At 49.3% G+C, this 22879-nt stretch overlaps 1 protein-coding gene and 1 long non-coding RNA gene across 5 annotated transcripts in view; both read right to left on the bottom strand.

Annotated features, from left to right (window-relative positions):
- Positions 1-726: 726 nt before the first annotated feature.
- LOC131517418 (uncharacterized) lies at positions 727-7569 on the bottom strand. The gene is made up of 2 exons (XR_009264584.1): positions 6441-7569; positions 727-3932 (listed from the first exon to the last, which is right to left on the bottom strand). It is a non-coding gene; the product is annotated as an uncharacterized LOC131517418 (long non-coding RNA).
- A 960-nt stretch (positions 7570-8529) lies between these two features.
- Positions 8530-22879, bottom strand: part of SUSD6 (sushi domain containing 6) — a 100035-nt gene continuing 85685 nt past the window's right edge. For all 4 annotated transcript variants that reach the window (XM_058739468.1, XM_058739469.1, XM_058739470.1 and 1 more), the window contains exons 3-6: positions 20955-21152; positions 19829-19967; positions 15100-15527; positions 8530-12725 (exon numbers count right to left, since the gene is read on the bottom strand). In XM_058739468.1, coding sequence (XP_058595451.1) covers positions 12700-12725; positions 15100-15527; positions 19829-19967; positions 20955-21152 — 791 coding nt within the window. In that variant the 3' untranslated portion in view covers positions 8530-12699. The remainder of the gene's footprint in view (positions 12726-15099; positions 15528-19828; positions 19968-20954; positions 21153-22879) is intronic.

Here is a 22879-nt window from a genome sequence, read left to right as displayed (position 1 = left end):
AACGGTCTCCCCAAACACCTGAGCAATTCTCTCATCTCTTCCAACTCGCTCAAGCCCCCCTGTGCTCTAATCCCCCAGAGGGCTGCCCTTCCCCCTCTCCCAACAGGACACCTGCAGGGGTCTCCGGGTTGGCTCTCCACTCCGACCCCTTGTCCACCACCTTCTTTTCTAATATATTATGTTCAGACCATACCATTCAGTCTTCAAATCCTTCAGTAGCTCCCACTTGCCTGCGGAATCCTGTCTGCATCCCTAGTGTGACAAACTCCTGCTGGGTGTGGGCATACCCCCTGAGCTGCTTCCCTCACTGGCTCCCTCCACCCTAGACTCCTGTCCATTGCCTGGATAGGTCAGTGTTTTCGGGGGAGAGCCTTGGCCAGACACCCTATTGTGAGACTGGATGTATGAGTTTGCTAGGGCTGCTGTAACAAAGTACCACAGACCAGGTGGCTTAAACAACAGAGATTATTTTGTCATAGTTCTGGAGGCCAGAAGTCCTAGATCGACGTGTCAGCAGGGACCCTTCATTTGAAGACCATGAGGGGAGGATGTGTTCCAGACCCGTCTCCTGCACTTGTGGATGGCCATCTTTTTCCTGGGTCTTCACATCCTCTTCCCTCTCAATGGGTCTGTGTCCAAATTCCCTCTTCCTATAAGGACGCCAGTCAGTTTGGATTAGGGTCCACCCAAAGACCTCATTTTAACTTAATTACTTCTTTAAAAAAAATTTTTTTTAATGTTTTTATTTATTTTTGAGATAGAGACAGAACATGAGCAGGGGAGGGGCAGAGAGAGGGGGAGACACAGAATCCGAAGCAGGCTCCAGGCTCTGAGCGGTCAGCACAGAGCCCGACATGGGGCTCGAACTCACAAACCGCTAGATCATGACCGGAGTCGAAGTCGGACGCTTAACCGACTGAGCCTCCCAGGCGCCCCTAACTTAATTATCTCTTTAAAGACCTGATCTCCAAATAGGATTTCGACATATGCATTTTAGCGGGGAGGCAATCCAATTCATAACACCAACGATCCCAGGAAATAATTATTTTCTCAGGGAAAGAAGATGGAAATAACGGGCAATGAGCATGGTTTATTGTCCTTAAACAAGGCACTGCAGGGAGCTGCGTGTTCCTTCCCAGAAGGCAGATTACTAATTTGGAACAAGAGAAAAATATCAGATAAATTTGCAAAACTTCTTGTGAATATTCCTTCTGATCCTAGGTAATACACATTTTGCTTTTTAAGAAATAATTTTTTGAACGGGTATTATAGTCACTTGCTACAAAACCCAGAGTCACACAAGGGGTAAAAGATGATCCTTCCTCCCATGTCACTCTCCTTTCCCAGAGGCACTCCATGCTTCCTGTATCAGGAGTGGTCCTCTGTACATAGAAAAACGTGCACATTGACACATTTCTCATCATCTCTTTCTTGTACACAGATGATAGCATTCGTGCACTTGTTCTGCACTTGGCTTTTCCCATATGACAGTGGATTCTGTAGATTGGTCCAGAGCTGGGACACCTGGGTGACTCAGTCAGTTAAGCATCTGACTCTTGGTTTCAGCTCAGGTCACGATCTCATGGTTCATAGGTTCCAGCCCCACATTGGGCTCTGCGCTGACAGTGCAGAGCCTTCTTGGAATTCTCTCTCTCTCTCTCTCTCTCTCCCTCTCTCTCTGCCCCTCCCCTGCTTGCACTCTCTGTCTCAAAAATAAGTACATAAACTTAAAAAAAAAAAAAGATTGTTTCAGGACTATTATATTTGCTTTTCCATATCCACTTTGTATTTGGATGTATCGTACGCTGCAACAAAATGTTCCAGGCCCATCTTGTGATCTTCCCTCCCCAGCTCTGAATCAGCCATTTCTCCAAGGACTCCTGGTTCCTTTTAGTGGCAAACAATATTTTAAAAGTCAAGATCTAGGGGGACCTGAGGGGCTCAGTTGGTTAAGCATCTGACTCTTGATTTCGGCTCAGGCCATGGTCTCATGGTTAGTGTGTTCGAGCCCCATATTGGGCTGTGAGCCGACAGCGTGGAGCCTGCTTAGGATTCTCTCTCCCCTCTCCCTGCCCCTCCCCCACTCTCAAAATAAATAAACTTAAAAAAATAAATAAATAAAAGCCACGATCTGAACTCTAGGTATGCTCTCTGTAGTCGAGGCGTCACTGCTCCCAAGCCCTCTGGGGACATCTAGGGAATATCTGTGTGTATGTGTACATGTGAACATGCACTGTGTGTATTTATTTCTGCATCTATTTGAGTAGATGGTATATCATGGGTCCCCCCCCCCCCATACCTCCAATTCCAATCTGACACAGCTGGGTTGGTTATTTTGTTTCCCTTTCTGATTTTGTAACTCTGCTCCCACTTACCGGTTTCAGAAGGGACTTGTTCAGTAATAGGAGGGACGAGGAACTGCATTATAATGTGATGGTTGTTGCCAAATTGCCCTGCAAAAAAGAATGTACCCATTTACACCCCCACCAGATATTTTTAAGCTTTTTCTTTTGCCGGTATCATAGGTGGAAAATACTATTTCTGATGTTTTAACATGTATTGCTGTTATATAAGATAGCTTGCTCATTTTTGAATGTTTCTTTTTTTTAAATTAATTTATTTGAGAGGTTGGGGAGGGGGCAGGAGGGGCAGGAGAGAGACAGAGAGAGAATCCCAAACAGGCTCTGTGCTGTCAGTACAGAGCATGATGCCGGGCTTGATCCCATGAAGCATGAGATCATGACCTGAGCCAAAATCAAGAGTCAGATGCTTAACCCTCTGAGCCACCCAGGTGTCCCCACTTTTGAATGTTTCTAATGACAAATCAAGAAACTTGGCAAGAGTGTTGTAGTTGGATGTAACTACTGTCCTTCCACTTCTGCCCTAAAGAAAACAATAGAAGGGGTAAAAAACCAAAAAACCAAAAAACACCTCTCGGCTTTGGAATTGATGCCTGGTCGTTGCTGGCAGAAACTTGGTTGCAAGCAGTGGGTGTCCCTTCTGTTGCCCATCCCAAAGAGCAAGTGAATTGGCCCTGCATTGGAAACTTGAATTGGTCCTGTCATTTCTGAAGACTCCCCTTGCTGGCAGGGGCCAGGAGCTGGTGGATTGTGACAGAAAATCTGCTATGCTCTGTTTTTGTTCAGGATAGACTCTGGGACAGAAAGTCTCTAGATACTTGTCTCTGGGTGTGCTGAAATTTCTTTCTTGTGATTAAAATAATTAAAGTTTAGTCAATCCAAAGAAGAAAGGCATTTCTTATTTTGGTAGATCTTTTTTTTTTTTTTTAACGTTTATTTATTTTTGAGAGAGAGAGAGAGACAGAGAGAGAGAGACAGAGCATGAGCAGGGGAAGGACAGAGAGAGAGAGGGAGACACAGAATCTGAAGCAGGCTCCAGTCTCTGAGCTGTCAGCACAGCTTGAACATGGGGTTCGAACCCACGAACCATGAGATCATGACCTGAGCTGAAGTCAGACACTCAATCGACTGAACCACCCAGGTGCCCCTTATTTTGGCAGATCTTTGGTATTAGGTTGAAATTGCCCATAGCTGACCTTTTTTATTAACCTGCAAAAACAACAACTTTGGATGATTCTAATTTTATATGCTGGTATTTTGATCTATGGCCTAACAAGTCCCCTTCCCACTTACTTCCTTACCTGTGTTGTCGAAACATAATCCATCCTTCATGATGTAAAGTGAATGGCACCTTCCCTGGGAATCTTCACTCATCCCGAGAAATGAACTCTTCCTCCCTTCTCACTACTCAGGCACTGTGCTGGTGCTCCATTAGACTTTTTTAATGAAGTTTTAGGTACCTGTTTAGTCTCTTTCTCCCTATTAGTCTGCAAGCTATTTGAGGACAAAGGCTGAGTCTTGCTCATTTTTGTGCCCCTGGAATCTAGTACCAGGCTTTGTATTAAGTAGATCCTAAAAAAAAAAAAAAAAAAAAAAAAGTTTTTTAATTTTGTTTTTAATGTTTATTTAATTTTGAGAGAGAGAGAGAGAGAGAAAGCATGAGCGGGGTAGGGGCAGAGAGCGAGCGAGACCCAGAATCTCAAGCAGGCTCCAGGCTCTGAGCTGTCAGCACAGAGCCCCACGCGGGGCTCGAACCCATGAGCAGTGAGATCATGACCTGAGCCAAAGTTGGACGCTCAACCAAATGAGCCACCCAGGTGCCCGCCCCCCCCCCCAATTTTATTAAACGAATGAACAAAGATTGGAACATGAGTGAGGACAGTCTTCCATCCTGCAGACAGGTTACACCAAAAGTCCCTACAAGTGTTTGGAACCCGGATGCTCAAGGGCTTTGGGACCACCCCAGAAGCCACAGCAGCCCTCATGCTTGGTAGTTGTGTTGAGCCATAGTCCTTCCATCACACACCCCAGATCACCCCCAGATGTTCAGCCCTGGCCCCCAGGATTAACCTGAGAACAGGCTGCCTTTGCTGGAGGCCGGGTTACTTGCTCCTCCAGGGAGGCTGTGGGTGGGGAAGTCCATATTTGCCAAGCCCTCTGCAGTGCCCTGCCAAATGGAGAATCATCTATTACCCCGGGCTCAGGAATAGGTCAAGCTGCCCCACATGGGCTGCACAGGACATTCCTTTGTTGTGAAATTTTCTGGGTCCCCTGGGGCATCATGGGAAATCTGAAATGCCAAATAGCTGTTTACCTCTTGGCATGGGATGGGATGGTCCCTAAGGCCTGCCATGTTCCTCTACCACTAGGGAGCTTAGGAGAGTGACCTATGTATGTATATCTATCATCTATGTGTCTGTCTATCATCTATCAATCATCTATCTATCATGCATTATTTAGAGGGGAAATCACAGTTTTGACTTCATCTCAAACACGGACCTCTTGGACGCCAAATCTGCACAATTTTCAATGTCTTCTATGTCTTGTTATAAAGAGTAGGCAAACCATACTTTAACTTCAGGAATAATGACACAAGTGTAAATCAAAACAATGCCATTTTCTTTCAATTGGCATATTTTTTAAAATGATACTCCCCCATGCTAGCAGGGCTGTGGGAAAACACACACTGCCAATGAGAGTATAATTTGGGATAACTTTCTTAGTGGGCAATTTGAGATATAGCAAAAGCCACTAAAATGTGGATTTCTTTTGATCTAGCATTCCATTTCCAGTAGTTTATCTCAAGGAAATAATTTAAAATACTATCGGGGCGCCTGGGTGGCTCAGTCGGTTAAGCGGCTGACTTCGGCTCAGGTCATGATCTCGAAGTCCGTGGGTCCAAGCCCCGCGTCGGGCTCTGTGCTGACAGCTCAGAGCCTGGAGCCTGTTTCAGATTCTGTGTCTCCCTCTCTCTGACCCTTCCCCATTCATGCTCTGTCTCTCTCTGTCTCAAAAATAAACGTTAAAATAAATAAATAAATAAAATAAAATACTATCAAACCCTTGGTTATTAGAATTTTTTAAAAGTTTTGGTAATCTAAATGTCTAAATTACCAATAGGATGGAAAACTGCAACCATTAAAAATTATGTAGATGGATGTTTTATGAGATTAAAGTAGATTGTGAAGATTAAAAAATCAAAATACTACTTAAAAATGATCTTCTTAGGGGGTGCCTGGGGGGCTCAGTTGGCTAAGTGTCTGCCTTCAGCTCAGGTCATGATCTCACGGTTCGTGGGTTCAAACCCTGCACTGAGCTCTGTGCTCACAGTACAGAACCTGGAGCCTGCTTCCCCTCTCTCTCTGCCCCTCCCCCAGTTGTGCTCTCTCAGTCTCTCAAGGGTAAATAAACTTAAAAAATAATTTTTTTAATGATCTTTTTAGGGGCGCCTGCGGGGCTCAGTCTGTTGAGCGTCCAACTTCGGGTCAGGTCACCATCTGGCAGTTTGTGAGTTGGAGCCCCGCGTCAGGCTCTGTGCTGACAGCGCAGAGCCTGCTTTGGATCCTCCGTGTCCGTCCCCCGCCTCCACTCTCTCTGCCCCTCCTCTGCCCCCACGATCTCAAAAATAAATAAACATTAAACAAAACATAAAAGTGATCCTTTTAAAAGAGGAAACTATATTTAGGCATAGAAAAAAGAACCACATTACCAGGAGGTGGTAGGTTTTCTCAATTTTCTGAAGTATGTGTTACTTTCGCATATTTTAAAATACTTCTACGTGATCGGAGAAAGACCTACCTGAGAGGTTACTACTTTTGTTGTTGTCCAGGGCTCTCCGCTTTCCAGACGGGGAGGTGGGGGGTTCAGCAGCAGGGCAGGAAATTCCTTTTCTCTCCTCCCACCACCTTTCCCCACCTGTGGCAACCACTTCAAAGCCAGCCCTTCCCCCAAACACCCCCCCAGGCTCTGCAGGTTTTGTGGCTTTTTGCCTTTGTCCTCCCTCATCTGTCTTTTAAGAGAAAGGTAACAACTCCAGGTTGACCCCACGTTGGAAAGTCTCCCTTCCCCAGCATTCCTTACCTGATGGGACACGTTTCTGCCGGTTTTCCAATGACAAAGAAGGCTTATCTATCAAGGAAATAAGCAGTCTTTCCTCTTCATATATGTTTTTTTTTCTCGTGGAGGAACAATTCCTGCCGCTTTGTGAACATATTTATCATGGTCTGCGGAGCTGAAATGCCCCCTCTCCCTACACTGCTGGGCACCTGCCGTTCTTTGACCCTTAGGTCATCTGTTATCCTACTGAAGGGTGTGCCATTTCCCTGCCATGCCATGAAATTAGTTTTTCCTCTGCCTGAAGCTCACTGGTTGGAACAGAGACTGAAAGGCAGAAGGAGGGCAGTAAGGGCCTTGGGAGGCAGGCAGTGTCAGATGGGTTGGGAATGGGACAATGGGACAGGGAGGGGAACACTTCAGCAGAACTACCTGGGTTTGAATTCAATCCTGACCCCACCTTGGGCAAGTTAATCCCCCTCTTTATGCCTCAGTTTCATTATATGTGGCCTGGAGCTCTGAGCAGCGATAAGGGCACCTGCCTCGTAGAGCCGCTCTGCCGCTCTGCGGCCCTGGGGGTATACACACCGAGTGCGTAGAACTCTGCCAGGTACGTAGCGAGTAAGTATTAGCTGTTACCACCATTACTTTCAAAAGCTGGCAAAGTGCTCTTCCCTTCACCTCCTTACAACTAATGGCAGTGATGTTTGTGTGGACCCTACTGAGGACTGGGGTGGAGACTTGGCACAGATGCTCCTAAAACGTTTTCCCGACACTTTTAAGTATTAGAGAAACACATCCTGACCGTTACCCCAGGACAACGTTGAGAGCAGCCTGATCTAAAAAAAAAAAAAAGTGGCCTGATTTTCTATCCCACAGTGCCCTGCTCTTCCCTCTTCTCATGCCCTTACCACCTTTTGTGATTGTTCACTGTTGTTTGTGATTGTTCACTGTTGGTCTCTCCTACCAGGCAATGACGTCGCCACCTCTGTGTGCTCTGCCCTCTGGTCTTGAGATCTCCATCATTCCCCGCCCCAGACTGTGCCTTCTGCTTCTCCACCTCAGGGAAGGGGATGGCTAGCTGCTCAAGGTGCCTTCCTCCAAAGACTGACTTCTTTAGTGGTCTCCAGGTAAAGTATGTTTTATCCCCCTGAACAGTCTTTTTTTTTTTTTTTTTAATTTTTTTTTTCAACGTTTTTTATTTATTTTTGGGACAGAAAGAGACATAGCATGAACGGGGGAGGGGCAGAGAGAGAGGGAGACACAGAATCGGAAACAGGCTCCAGGCTCCGAGCCATCAGCCCAGAGCCTGATGCGGGGCTCGAACTCACGGACCGCGAGATCGTGACCTGGCTGAAGTCGGACGCTTAACCGACTGCGCCACCCAGGCGCCCCTATCCCCCTGAACAGTCTTAAGCGAGGGGGAGAGCGTCCTCCCAGAAAAGTGGAGCTTACTACATCATTCTGTTACTTAACACTGTCCAAGTGCTTCCGGCTACCCTGAAGATGAAGTCAAACTTCTCCACTCCTTGCTTGGAGGGCCTCCAGGACCCAGCCCTCGCTGCCCCAGCCCCCGCTGCCCTCTCCTGCCATGCTGAGCCACTATCCCCCCAGCCCTGCGCTCCTTTTTTTTCCCTTCCTCCACTGAATGTGCCTTCTGCTGCCTTGGCGTCCACGCACGCGTGGTGTCCCGCCCTTTAGCCTGGCGGTACGGCCCTTCCCATCACAGCTTCTTTGCCCTTCCATCCAAAAGATGCTTCCTGTGCCCCACCCAGCGTGGCTTCCCTGATCAGCACTGCACGCTGTGGGGACGGCCCGCCCTCCCAGGGCAGTAATTGTGCCCGGGTCCCAAACGCAGGGGCCTGCTCGCTGCCGAGTCCCAGTGCAGCACAGGGACTGGCACACTGAGAACGCCTAAGACCGGTAGTGTGTTTCCACTCCGGTTTGGGGCCTCTCCCTGATACCGTCCGCCTCTCCCTGTCCTGTCTCCTCTTGCTAGGCAGCCCCTCCCCAGAGCTGGTGCGTCACCACTTCAGGAACTCCTACCACCTAGGCTTTTCCTGCTCGAGGGTTTCTATGAAAACTTCCTGGAAGGATCACATCGCTCACAACTGCCTTCATAAGAACCTTTTTAATTATTATTTAGAAATGCAGTTATATACATAGAACAATTAAAATTAAATTAAACTTTGTACAAATATTAAAATACTATCTTCACACCCACCGCAATGTACAGGATACCAAAAAATATATAAAATAAAATAAAGCAAACCCAAACTGATTGAGGGACATCCTGCACAGAGTCAATGATGCATGTGTCGTTTGAAACCATCATCTAGGAGTACCATTCTACAAAGGATTCCACAGTGGTGTGAAAAGAAGCCAGGGCGGGGTGTGGTAGGCCACCATGCAACCCGCGTCCATCTCTCCTCCGGCCTGGCAATCTGAGTGCTGTGCCCCTCCGTTCCCTCCAGCCAGCTCTGCTGCCAGACAGAGGGCTCAACCTCGGGGTTTCCATTCAAGATTCTTCTAGGTTTTCAACTGGAAATTAAGAGCGGCAGCTTCCCAGCAAAGCTGAGCCTGTTGCCGTTCCCTGTTCAGGGAATCAGCTACTCTACCACTCAGTCTGTGCTTCGGCCAAACAAAGTCTAGTTCAGCCCCTCCCTGGGCCCCAGTAAAGACTGGCCCTACGTTGAGAGCCGGGAGTCCCAGAAGCCCTTGGCCTCACTGTCCTCACAAGCACACGGGGACTTAAGCCTGTGTAGCACTTCCCTTCCGGGCCCTTTATTCTCTTTCAGGAGGAAAGAAAGGCAAGGATGTAGCAGTGTTTGCAGCATATCCCATTCTCTATGTGAGGATATCCCTGTGAACGGAGGAGACATTGCTATGTGGCCAGAACTGGGAGGGAGGGGAAAGGCCGAATGCCTGTGGATCCCTGTGCCAGCACTAAAGAAGCAGGAAAAGTCTACCTTTGTCTGTCTTGCCATCAGGCTTCTCCACAGAACTTTAAAGCTGGCGGGGGGGGGGGGGGGGGGAGAAGGGAGAGGAGGGGGAGGATGAATGGAGAAGACAACATTAGCTTAAGTTCTGTTTGCAAATGGAGTGTTAGTAGAATGCACACTGAAGTGCCTTATAAAGCCAAAAGAACTCACAAAGTGGCTGGGACTCAGTCCATTTCACAGTTCACACCAGTGAGATGGGAACACGGCACACAACATTCAGAAATGGCAAAAGAGAGAGCCGATCTGCTAAACTAAGGCATTGAAAGGGACGGAAACCTTAAGTGATTTTCACCACATACTGGCCCTTGAAAGTCGCTGGCAAGTCAGCAGGATAGAAAACCACTGAGTCAGCTCATGTGTGCAAAAAGACACTTTTAGTCCTTTGGTGCTGGCTACCCTCCTGGACAAGCCCTCTGCTGGACTCCCCTAGAGGTGAGCCCGGGAAAGCCAGGGCCGTGGTTTTCCCACCTGCTCTGGGATCCTTTGGCAGCCTCCTGCCCAACAGCCTGCCACCTGCCACTGCCCTGGTCTCTCAGCCAGGCCCCACTTCAAGGCAGCTGTGGAGTCCCTAATCCCTTGAAAGGGACAAACCCCAGAAGCTCTAGAAACAGCAGCACCTGGCTGATGGCTAAGAAACTGCTTCAGAGAAGAGAACTGCGAGAGAAGCCAGCAAGGATGTCAGCTGCAATGGGAGGCCTGGATCCTCCCCCGACAGGCCCCGGGAGGTGGGAGGTGGGAGGTGGGAGGTGGGAGCTGGGCCTCAGCAAAGCCAGGGACAGAGGGGATGGGAGAGAGGTGGCAAGGGTGTGTGTATGCTAGGTTCCCATTTATCCAGACTTTCTTTCCTACCAGGTAGGCAAGTCTGGGCTTGTGATCCGCAGGACAGTGTTAATGGTGAGCAAGGTGGAAGAAGGCTTCAGAAGAAAGGCTTTTCATTTTTCATTTTTTCCCCCAAGGGCTAAGTTCGTCACCTACTCGGCTGAGTAAACCTCAAATAGCATAATCTCTTAGGGAAGGAAAGATCCAGAGTAATGATATAAAAAAGGGTAAGATCTTCCATTTTTAAAAATATTCTAGACTAGAATTCAGGCTGCAGGCTCAACAATGAGACTTTGGATTCCGCCCCCAACCCCCGCCCCCCACCGCCATTTGTCCCTGCTGTCTTTTCTGGAGGAAGACAGGGCACCCCTGTGGGTAAAGGAGGCAACTAGGGTCTGTAGGGACCCTACCCTCCAGATGGGCCCCGTGCCAGCAACCGCTGACAGGCACATCTCCGGAAATGGCCTCTTTGGAGGCAAGGGCAGGCCCCCTGGTCTGCTGCATGTCCCTCAGAGGCTTCTGTGTTCCAGCACCTTCACCAACCTGCTCTGCATGGAAACACGCCAGCCAGGGCTCTGCGCACAGCACGTGAGGGCTCCTGGGTGGGGAAGGGGGGAGGTGTGGGGTTGCCCGCAGGCCCAGAAGGCACTGCCCTTACCCTGAGCGAAGGAAGACTACAGTGGCGCCAGGAGGCCGGGAGCGGGCAGGTGGTAAAGTGCGTGTTGAGAGTGGCGAGGGAGGCTGAGAGGAGGCCATTCCTCTTAATCTTCGCGGCCAACCACGCCTGGAGCTACCCTGTTAGGTCAGGTACTGAAAATAGACTGGGTTCTTTATTGTTTTCACCATCCCAAACAGAGCGGCTGGGGAGCAGCAGAGGTGCAGGTGGGCTCAGCTACAAGTCTCCCGGCCCCAGCGCTTCAAAAACAAAACAGAAACAAGCATTCTTTAATGCCACGTCTTTTGAGGATGACAGTAGCCTGGCTGAGCTCTGCCACCCCAGCCCTGGTCAGCATTCACACGTGGCAGAGCGAGAGCCCCCAGCAGGAGCATCTGGGAGCACCGAGCCCACCCGCTCCGACTCCAGGACCCGGAGCCAGGCTGCTTCGCAAGCATTCACCCGCTGCAGACCAGCAAGGGGGATGCACAGGAGTGTTGGCCCCTCCCCCAGGTGCCAGGGACTCGCTGGTGGGCTGGCGTGTGGAAGGGTGGCAGGGGGGCCAGGGGAGAGAGCAGGGACTCGCTGGTGGGCTGGCATGTGGAAGGGTGGCAGGGGAAACACAAGCAGGGAAAGCAGCAGTGCAGCAAGCAGCAGCACGCTTCCTGGGCACAGTTACTAAGGCACGTGACTGTGGTGACGAGGACCCTCAGGACCGGGGCTGGAGCTGCCTGCAGCTGCCTGGGGACTCGGTCTGTGCCTCTCGGGCTCCCTTCCGTCACCACGAACCCAGAACGGGGCAAAGTGCCCCAAATGCCACTGGCCACACAGACCTTCCGTGGCACCTCAGCAACTCTCCCATCCCAGCGATGATTCACCTCGGGCCCCTGTGGGCAGCAAGGAAGCTGGGGCTGCCAAGGACCAAACCCAGGAGGCAGCAGGCCACTTCCCCTCACACTCCAGTGAAACAGAAAAGACCAAGGCCAGGAAGGCCGGTGCTAGAAGTAGGAAGTGAGAACTTGCATATTAGGAAGACAATCGCCCATCAGCCACCTTCCTTCCCTCCCTCAGGATCTTGTCAACACTTCTCAGGAACTCAACAGGGCCAGGGGCCAGAACCTCTGAGCTGGACACCTGGGTGCTGGGATAGCTTTGGCGTGATTTTCCACATCCTCCAACCTCAGCCAAAGAAATGTGCCACGGGTGTCAACCCAGGGCAGGCCCGGGCACCCACATCCTTGCCCTAATTAGAGCCACTTTTGGATCTGCTCCTGCTAAGGGCAGTGGTGCCAGCCCTTAAAGGTGACAGGCCAGACCCAGACCCAGGCCTGGCCCTCTGTGTGCCGGAGCGCAGCAGTGCAGCCACCAAGGCTTGTAGGACAGCAACAAGCCTGCATGACAGGGAAACCGAATGGGCTGGGTGGGGGAAGGCACGAGTAAACACAGCGGCTCTCAGGCCCACGCAGGCTGGTGGGGTCTGCCGCCAAAGAGCTGGCTGGAGGGGACCCAGAGGGCTCAGGGAAAGGAAGAGTTCAGTCCAGCACATTCAAATGTCTCCGACACAGATGGGAAGGCTGGAGTAGGCAAAATGCCAGCTCCTCCAGCTGTCCAGCGGGCAGATGGCGAGAATCATCTTGAGTTTCCAGCAAGGTGGGCCTGGAGGCCCTCAGAGATACAGAGATACACAGATACACAGGTGGCAGCTCAGGTATCCGGGTAGGGTGGCTGGAGTATGGCGTACTCAAACCCACAGGGAGAGGGAAGAGGGGCAGAGAGGACCGTTGCAGAGAGGAGAGGCCCGTGGCAGCACTCATGCTTCTTTCAACAGCGGGATATCTGCAGGAAGAGAAGGAAGGAAAGCACAGTGGTTACCCTGCTGGGTCTCTCTGCAGCACGTCTGATCGATCCCACTGCATGCTTCCCATGCAGGCCCTGGTCTGAAGAAACAAAATGTTTCACTCATACCTTCTAGAGGAGTCTACCCCTTCGCCCCTTCTTTAGGCCTTCCTTGCTCATCTCTCCCCCTACCTGTGTGATAAACTCTGAATGTTTAGTATTCAAACCCCCTCTGGTCCCACCACCTTGAATCTCCTGTCTGCCTTGACTCTGCTGGTCTAGTTGCTTCTCTTTCTATCCTTAATCTCACCCTATGAGGCTGCTGAGCCCTGCTTAGGTCCTACCTCCTCCTTAGAGCCAATCACCAGCTGTGTGATACCGAATAACTCACTTCCTTCCCTGGGTCTCGGGTCTCCTTTTATGTCCATCGGGCTACACGGATGCCTCATGGTCCTGATTTCCTACGGTGCTGTCAGCCTCAGACAGCACAGGCAGTGTGCAATGACCGATGTATCTTGTTTTCTGTGCCCCTCACACTGACACAGACCCTACAACTGCTGGTTCCATATTTCTTGAACATAGGCCCGATCTTCCCAAGACAATCCATGCAGGCAGACAGCATGTTTCAAATTACTTTCTATCATCTCAGAAATCTAACTGGCACCAGACACAAGATAGGTTCTCAAAAATGTTTGTTCAATAAATGGAACAAAGCAAGGTACTGAGGAGAAGAAGGGAGAGGAGCAAGCACCATCAGGGCTCCTTAGCAAAGATAAGGGCTGAGAAGTACACTTGGGACCTGTGTCAATACATACAGACACACAGGGGCGCCTGGGTGGCTCAGTCGGTTAAGTGTCCGACTTCAGCTCAGGTCATGATCTTGTGGTTCATTGGTTCAAGTCCCAAGTCGGGCTCTGTTGACAGCTCAGAGCCTGGAGCCTGCTTCAGATTCTGTGTCTCCCCCTCTCTCTGCCCCTTCCCTGCTCACGCTCTGTCTCTCACTATCTCAAAAATAAACATTAAAAAAAACTTTTTTTAAAAATGTACAGACACAGGGGCGCCTGGGTGGCTCAGTCGGTTAAGCGTCCGGCTTCGGCTCAGGTCATGATCTCGCGGTCTGTGGGTTAGAGCCCCGCGTCGGGCTCTGTGCTGACAGCTCAGAGCCTGGAGCCTGTTTCAGATTCTATGTCTCCCTCTTCCTCTGACCCTCCCCTGTTCATGCTCTCTCTCTTTCTCTGTCTCAAAAATAAATAAATATTAAAAAAAAAAATGTACAGACACATAACATGCATAGCTGGCTGTCCATTGGGTCACTGGCTTCCATCTTTAAACGCAGGTCAATTAGGTAATGGCCCCTTCCCAGCTCTATATCCCACCAAGAGGAAAAAAGGCATGCTGTTGATTCAGGAAACTCCTAAATATGATCTGCATTCAAGAATTTCCAACTTCTCTGCTTTCAGATACTCTCAAACTCAGACATTAATGGCACCCAGGACCTCCAGGGCACATAAGTCTTCCTCACTGGTTTTCGGAGGGGCTTGGTAAGTGCAGAAACCTACTGTCAAAAGGGAAACCTCTAGGTTTAGCCTGCATCCTGAAAAGCACGGGGGTTTCATATAAAGATATTTTTTAAAGTGACAGAGTCAATCCCGATATTCAATTCTCCAGGCCCCAGAAGAGGCAGGTAGGTCAGGAGTTGGCAATTTCCTTCTATGGCTGGCTTGCCACCAAGAACCCAGAGTCACCTGAGAGGTAGCATGGCACTGTGGGGTTATAAACACGGGCTCTAATCCCAGCTCAGCTACTACCAATGGGCAAGTGACACCTCCTCTGGGCTTAGTATCCTGATCCGTAAAATAGGGATGGTAATAGTATCTACTTCTCAGGATCACTGTGAGGTTTAACTGACACAGTGCAAGAAAACCAACTAGCACAGGACTTGCACGGTCCTGTTGAAAATGAAACTGCTGAATCCCGAGCAAGAAAGACTGGCTCCAGTTTTCTCTGTAACATGACCCCATACCTCTTTGTCACTCCTGTCCTTTCAGGAACATAAAAATCATCACAAGAGAACAGACCCTACTCCCGCCTCCAGCCAGCTGTCCTCTCTTTGATTTAGCACAGGCCTGTGACCACAAATAGTTTTGGAAACTCTAAACTACGAAGATTCACAGACAACAGTCAAAAGTCTCCTACACAGAGCCCAAAGCCCTGCCGGGAACTGAGGGTGAGGCCTTATTCTGCAGGCTAATCCCCCAGGTATTATCTTCCTTTGCCTCCAAATACCCAATTATGAGAGAGGCTCACAGTCCCTCCTCATTCCCAGCAAGGCCCCCGAGCAGCTCATAATTCACAATCAGTGCAGACCACCTACCATCTGTGTAGTCCTCCGATGTGAGGGATAAAAGGCTTTGTATGTCACTGTTCTCTGAATCTGGGGCTTCTTTGTATGCCACTCGGCTGTTCCCTGAGCCGGCCACCCAGGAAGAGGTGGTTGCCTGATGCACCATCACAGTCTCTGAGCCCTGAGAGCCCCAGGCTTCACATAGTCCAGACTGGCCCGGGGCCTCCTCCTCTCCGCCTGCAGAGGAACAGGCCCCCTGGTCCTGCAACTGCTGCTCCCTTGGTCCGTTCCTCCCACCGGGCCCAGACCCTTCTGACAGCACGATCTGCACTCTGGGGTCAGCAGGAGGCACACAGTGACCGGAACTGCCGTATACAGCTTCCTCGTAGGACGGCAGCGCAACCTGGACTCCATCCACCATGATGGAAACCTGGTCTCCAGATACTCCCTGGTCGCGCCTGCATCCAGAAGAGAAAAAGACAAAGGAAGAATAAAAATACACAAAGAAATAGATACCAACGACGACACCAACAATGCCAACCAGTTTTGAGCACTTACAACGTGCCAGGCACAGCACTAAGCGCTTTATCCCACTGAACCCACAGGTGAGCCCTTTCAGGTACAGATTCACCAAGAATGCAGATGAGGCTTAGAGAAGTCAAGTACCCTGCCCAGTCACACAGCTGGTGCGGGAAGAAGCTGGGATGTGAATCCAGTTCCTGGGCTCTTACCCTCTGGGTACCCAGGCACCCAGTCCTCTCATACGGTGTAAAAACTAGGAACCTAGAGACGTAGAAATAAAGCCATTATGCAGCACAGGGAGGACAGGAAAGTAAGAGAGTAATGCTTGCACATATCTGTGAGTATACTGTCTGAATGCTTTAAGTGGGCACACTGTGTGGTGTGTGAATTAAATTTCCATGCAGCAGTGGTTAAAAAAAGGAGAGGGAAAAGAAGCATTGTGGTCTTGGGACGCCGGAGTCAAAATGTGAAGAATTCCATTCCTGTGACTCAGCTACTGTACTTGCCCTTTATTTTATTCAATTTTTTAAAAGTGTATTTATTTTGAGAGAGACAGAGACAACATGTGGGGGGGGGGGAGGGGCAGAGAGAGGGAGAGACAGAATCTCAAGCCGGCTCCACACCACCAGAGTGGAGTCTGATGTGGGGCTCGCACCCACGAACTGTGAGATTATGACCTGAGCTGAAACTAAGTGCTGGACGCTTAACCGACTGAGCCACCCAGGTGCCCCGCTTGCCTTTTTACCTTTTTACCTTTTTACCTTTACTTAAAAAATTATATGTGAATTACAACATACACACACACACACACACACACACACACACACACACACACACAAAATAGAAAAATATACAGCTTACTGTTTTATCCCAAAGGTACTGCCCCTACCGAGGTCAAGAAAGAGCATGCTGCCAGCACCCCACACACCCTTGCTTCCTGTCCCGATGACTTCCTATTCCTCACACCGGAAGTAACCACTATCCTAACTTACATGACAATCAGGCTTTTGCTTTCTATTTCAATAGTTTTACTGCCTAAAACGAACCCCTCAACACTACAGTTGAGTTTTGCGTATTTTTGATCTTTATATAAATGGGATATACAATGAATGTGTGTGTACATATGTGTATGTGTATCTGGCTTCTTTTACTGAACTTTGTGTGAGATTTATTTATGCAAACACCTTTTTTTTTTTATCACTTTTTGATACGAACACACTTTTTTCCTGAACCATTCTGAAAGTAAGTTATTTATGGCTAAATAGAACATTATTCAGCAGCACACTCCTCCGAAGAACCTCTTCTACATACCTGCAACATTATTACCTCCTTGAAATTTAACAATGGTATAATACTGTCATTCAAATTTTCCTAAATACCCCAAAATAGATCTGTTTCGGCTGCAGTCTCGTTTGTTTTCGAGGACCCAATTAGGGCTCATGCATTGCGGTTAGTCCTATTCTATCTCCTTTCCTCTAGAACAGTCCACGATAGCTCCTCCTTCATGACAAGGATACTTTTTGTTAGAATCCAGGCCAGTTGTCTCCTACGATGTCCCACAGCCCACAGTCCGGACTTAATTGTTTCCTTGGGATTAAGATTCCAGTCAATTTTTGCCTGGAACACTGTATCATTTGTGATGCTGTGCTCTCCTCAGGGTATTACACCAGAACACACAGAAGCTCCATGACTGGACCACATTACTATTGCTAGACTGTTATTAGCTCTTAATTTCCTCATCTGTACTTGCAGATAAAATCTATGCTACCAATTCAAATGGCACAGACACTGTGAGGATGACAGAAGTGGTACTGAGAAGTGCTTGGAGGTTTCTGGAAGGAAGGGAAACTGATGGCAAGGTCACATAGAAAGCACTGTGCATTCTGGTACGTGCTTAGCTTCTGTTATTCAAAATGCGTTTTGTTGTTGTTGTTTAAAAAGCAATATAATACGTGGGGGCGCCTGGGTGGCTCAGTCGATTACGTATCCGACTCTGGCTCAGGTCATGATCTCATAGTTTGTGAGCTTGAGCCCCATGTCGGGCTCTGTGCTGACAGCTCAAAGCCTGGAGCCTGCTTCAGATTCTGTGTCTCCCTCTCTCTCTACCCCTCCCTCCTCATGCTCTGTCTCTCTTTCTCTCAAAAATAAATAAACATTAAAAAAAAATTAAGGGGTGCCTTAATTTGGTGGCTCAGTTGGATAAGCATCTGACTTTGGCTCTGGTCATGATCTCATGGTTTGTGAGTTCCAACTAACAGCTTGGAGTCTGGAGCCTGCTTCAGATTCTGTCTCTCTCTCTCTCTCTGCCCCTCCCCTGCTCACTCTCTGTCTCTCTCTGTCTCTCTCTCTCTCAAGTAAATAAACATTAAAAAAAAAACTTTTTAATTAAAAAAAAGTAATATGTGTAACACAGTACAAAATTTGAACAGGGCCCATAAACAAACAAACAAACAAACAAACAAATCTTTCTTCCACTCAAGTCAGGCAGCCAATTACTTTTAACACACTTACCAGGTAACTACAAAGGGAAAATACTCCCTAATTTGGATGAAGCAACAAACAGATCAGCTTGACTTTACATGGAAATAGCCAATTCTTTCAAGTAGTTCCTCTTCATTCTACGAACTGTGTAACAACCTTGAAAAAACAAATAGCTACTACCTGCCCCCCCACCCCGGCCCCCGAAAAAAACAAAATAGAAAGAAGAAAGAAAAATCACACAAGTACACAAAGATGAAACTTAGCCTGAGCCTGGTCTGTAAATTCCAGACCAGGAAGCGTTTGATTTAACACAACTTAGCTTGTTCCTCTGTGCCTGTGGATGACGACAGTGACTGATAAAGGGCTGTGAGTGCACATCAACTATTCTCAGGGGAATGAGGAGCTGCCGGGGCAGCCCAAAAAACTGCAGGGGGCCGTGACAGCCCCGGGGCAGAGTTTCCCCTAAGGGATACCCTCAGGGCCAGTCCCCCACCACTGCCACCCCCTCCCCCATCTACCCAGTCTGGGACGACTTGTGGGCAGCGCACTCAACTGAAAAAAGGAAAGTGACAAAGGTGGGCAAAAACCCCCACTTCCTCTGTTTCTAGCACAGTATGGCACAGTGGTTGCCATCCTGGCCGCACATTAAAACCACTGGGAGCTTTTTAAAAAACACTAATGCCACAGGGTGCCTGGATGGTTCAGTCGGTTAAACGTCCAACTTTGGCTCTGGTCGTGATCTCACGTTTCATGGGTTCAAGCCCCATATCTATGCTGACAGCAGAGAGCCCACTTTGGAGCCTCTGTCTCCCCCTCTCTCTGCCCCTCCCCCGCTCGTTCTCTCTCTCTCTCTCTCTCTCTCTCTCTCAAAAATAAACAAAAACAAAACAGGGGCGCCTGGGTGGGCGTCCGATTTCGACTCGAGTCATGATCTCACGGTCTGTAAGTTTGAGCCCCGCATCTGGCTCTGTGCTGACAGCTCGGAGCCTGGAGCCTGCTTCGGATTCTGTGTCTCCCTCTCTCTCTGCCCCTCCCGTGCTCACGCTCTGTCTCCCTCAAAAATAAATGAACATTAAAAAAACAAATTAAAAAAAATAAAATAAAAAACAAAACACAAAACACTAATGCTAGGCTCCCACTCCAAACCAAATTAATCAGAATGTCTGGGGATAGAGGCTTAGGTGTTGGTATTTGTGTTTAATTCCCTACAGATGCCTCTATGTGCAGTCAGGATTGGGAACTAGGGGGCCAGGGCAGTGGCTCGCAAACAGAGCCTGCCTCAGAATCACCTGGAGGGCTTATGAAACTACGTGGATGGGTCTCGGCCCTAGAGTTTCTCATTCAGTTGGTCTGGGGTGGGGCCTGAAAATTCTCATTCCTAACAAGTCCCCAGGTGATGCCGATGCTGTTGGAACCACACTTTGAGAGCCACTGGTATAGGGCAAATGACAAGGCTTGGGGGTTGGACAAGTCTGGGTTCAAATCTCCAGGTGGTCGTCATCTAGAGGAGTCACGACCTTGACTTAATCTCTCTGAGCCTCAGCTTCCTTATCTGCAGTGATCCAATGAGGATTAAGCTAATGATAAGCAAAATGATAAGCACAGTGCCAGGCATATCCAGGAGTTGAACACATGCAGGGCCCTCCCCTTCCCCTAGGCACACACATCAGAAGAGGCTGCCAGCCCACAAGCACCCCTCTGCAGTCAAAGGCCAGGCCTCATGGCGATGCCCGCTGCCCCCGACCACGGGCCTCACCTGCTGTGATGGAACGACTTCAGCTTCGGCTGCAGCAGCACAAACAGCACCACGAGGAGGAGAATGAGTGCCACGGAGCTGGCAGTGGAAGCAACTATGGACAGCGTGGGGACCCCAAGTGATGTGTGGGCATCTTTGTCTACAGAAATAAAACCATCATCAGAAGGGTGCTGTGCCCAGACCCATAACATGTGAGCCCCATAGCTGATCTCGTCAAAGGTCCCTTGCACGGTGCCATGGCCATGGCCATTTTGGAAGTCTAAGTGTGGAGCAGCTTTTACACATAAGGTAAGGGGTCATTTCCCCATCCTGTTCTCGAATCTAAAATTCTCTTCACTTCAGACCTTTGAGGACCATCTCACACCTAACCTCCCATGCCCCTAGAGATCTGGCTTTTACTAACCACTTCTGATCCTGTCCTCAGTAGCAGGTTGGTAGGCATCAACCATGTGCATGGACACAGCCTTCCACCATCCTAGGTCCCACCCATGTTTCCCCACATATGGCAGGAAAACTGGTAAGAACTGGGCTGTGATCCCCTGTTCTAAGACCCTGTAACTTCAGTTGCAAATCTCGGGCTGGTCCCCATCCATCTCTAGGGTGTCATGGTCTAGGAGCCCGAGTGTGAGGCACGAAGACAGCTGTAGGACACATACTTTCCTGCAGACAGTTGGATTTTCCTGTCATGGATGACAGGAGGAGGCAGGAGGGGTCTTCTGTCCAGCTGGACTGTAGCTCTATAACAAACAGTCCATTTCCATTCAAAGAAAAATAATATAAAAGAGACACTCCAGAAGGTGTTAGCAGAACATGGCCAAAGGTCACCAGCACTTGGCTGGGCAAACGAGAGATCCTAAGCATCAAAGAGACTTTACAAAGCAGAACAGATGCCTCGATAAAGCTACCAAGCCCCTCGGTGGCTCAGCTGAAATGCAGTGGGACACGCACCAGCAACCCCAAACGTCTTTTACAAAGACATGAAATCCCAAAGGAAGGGAGGCTGAGGGGCATCAAAGGAGCTACACCGCCCACAGCACAGGTGCTCTGGAGGAAGTGGGCGCCACTTCCCATCAGCTTAAAGGAAGCAGAACTCCAGCAGCCCCCCTTTCTCATCTGCCAGACTAACCCTCATTGAGACGGCAGCTGATCTCCATGGCTGGTTTCCATTCTCCATTTTTACATGTCAGGTACTTGTAATCACCCTTCAACATGTAGCCTTCAGCACACAGGTACTCAATGACGCTGCCCGCGTTCAGGGGGTCTCTGCAGGGCCGGGGGTGGCAGATATAGCCACCATTCTCTGGCTCCGGGGGTAGGGAACACACTGCAAAGACAGAGAGAGAGTGTGTGGGGATACAGCAGTGAAGTTTCCCAGGGGGATCCTGTCCGTGCTGCTGAGGAGGACAGGAAATGCAGAAGGATCTGAGAGCCATTCTCTTAGAAAGGCTGTTGGCCAAACTCTGGAAATTCAGGTTGCCAGTGACAAAAGGAAGCACGCTGGCTGCAGGGAAAGTCTGGCTGCTTGCAACATTTCCCCTCTTGCTCTGTATGTGCCTTGGGAGAACCACACCCATGAGGGAGTGACAGACTCTGACAGTCGTGAACTCAGAGACCTAGCACATCATATGGTTTTGATAAAACCTACTGAAACACACAATGAATCAGAGTGAAAGGTGGTAAAACACTGTCAACCTGTGCAAGGGAAACGTTAGCCCTGTTTCTGATAACAATACCAGAAAAGACGCCAAGGTGTGATAAAAATGTGCCTTCGTGGCCTGAGAGGGGATTTCTGATGGATTTCCTGGCCTTCCCAAGCCCCCATGTACTGCCCTCCTCCTGACTGGAGAAGTCCCTGCCAGCACTGGTCTCCATCCCACAGTAAAGCCCACAGCTTTCGCTCAGGCGAGACTATTTAGCTTTAAAAGCATCTTCACCTTCTATCCCTTTATTCTGACAGCTCCAAGACCTAGTTATCATTACTCCCCTTTGTCGATGAGGACACTGGCCCACAGAAGTTAAATGACTTTTAGCCAATCTTAAGGCACTGTAAAGGGCAGACCCGAGAGCAGGGTCGAGTCTTCTGACTCTAAAACCTGTGCTCTTTCCACCAGCAGACACTGCTTCTACCCCAGGAGCTGAGTGGGCCTTTAAGAAGTATGCATGTCCTGGTCACCTCCTTTCAAACAGGTCAGTTAGGCAAACGGAGTCCAAGTGTGGTGAAAACCCTGGAGTAGATGAGTTGTAGCAGTAAGTCAGAGGAACAGGAAGGTCTAAGCGGCCTGATGAGAAGGGTGACCTCTGATTCCATGGCCTGCACCTCCAATCCTAGACTGATGCTGCAGAGTTAAAAGTCAGGCAATGGACTGTGGGTGTGCTTAGCCCTAACAGGAGATACACAGCAGGGGCACTAAAGGAAATTCTGTTTGGAAGGCTAGGCTGGGGGAGAAGACATGCTGGCAGGATGGCCAGGTACCATGAACTTCAACTTTCCAAAAGCCTTACTAATATAAAAGATAGAAAATTCCAAAGGACATTTGATTTTGCTGACAAATATCCTGCCCCCATCCTGATTATCACAAGAACATCGGTATGAAAATAAGAACTGTTGGTGTTTTTTTTTTTTTCCACTTCCTCTAACGGACCTGGAGCCTGACTGAACCCTCTCCCGCTCACAAGACTGCCCACCGCTCCCTTGCACAGAGATGCCCTTACGGCCTCTTATCAAATACCACTTCCCTTCAACCTAAAGACTGCCAGTAAGCAGGCAGACTGCCAGCCAGGTTGGGGGGTAAGTCATGTTGAAAAAGAGATGATGGCTCCTTGCCTTCAAGGTGTGTATTGCTGAGATGAGGAGAAAAGAATCACCTAAAAAGATTTATCAGACAATAACGCCAGGGTGGGTGCCAAAGGGATGCACAGAAGAGGTCTGGGCAGCTTCTCTGAAACTAGCAGATGAGCCCAAGTAAGTGCCCCAGTGCCCTCTAGAGACACGCCTTCTCCAGATTCTTCCCACGCCACCCACCTCACCCAAAGTCTTAAACAGGAGGAAGA

This window comes from Neofelis nebulosa, chromosome 7 (assembly GCF_028018385.1).
Source record: "Neofelis nebulosa isolate mNeoNeb1 chromosome 7, mNeoNeb1.pri, whole genome shotgun sequence".
Lineage (NCBI taxonomy): Eukaryota > Metazoa > Chordata > Mammalia > Carnivora > Felidae > Neofelis > Neofelis nebulosa.
This window is presented reverse-complemented; position numbering and strand designations above follow the sequence as displayed.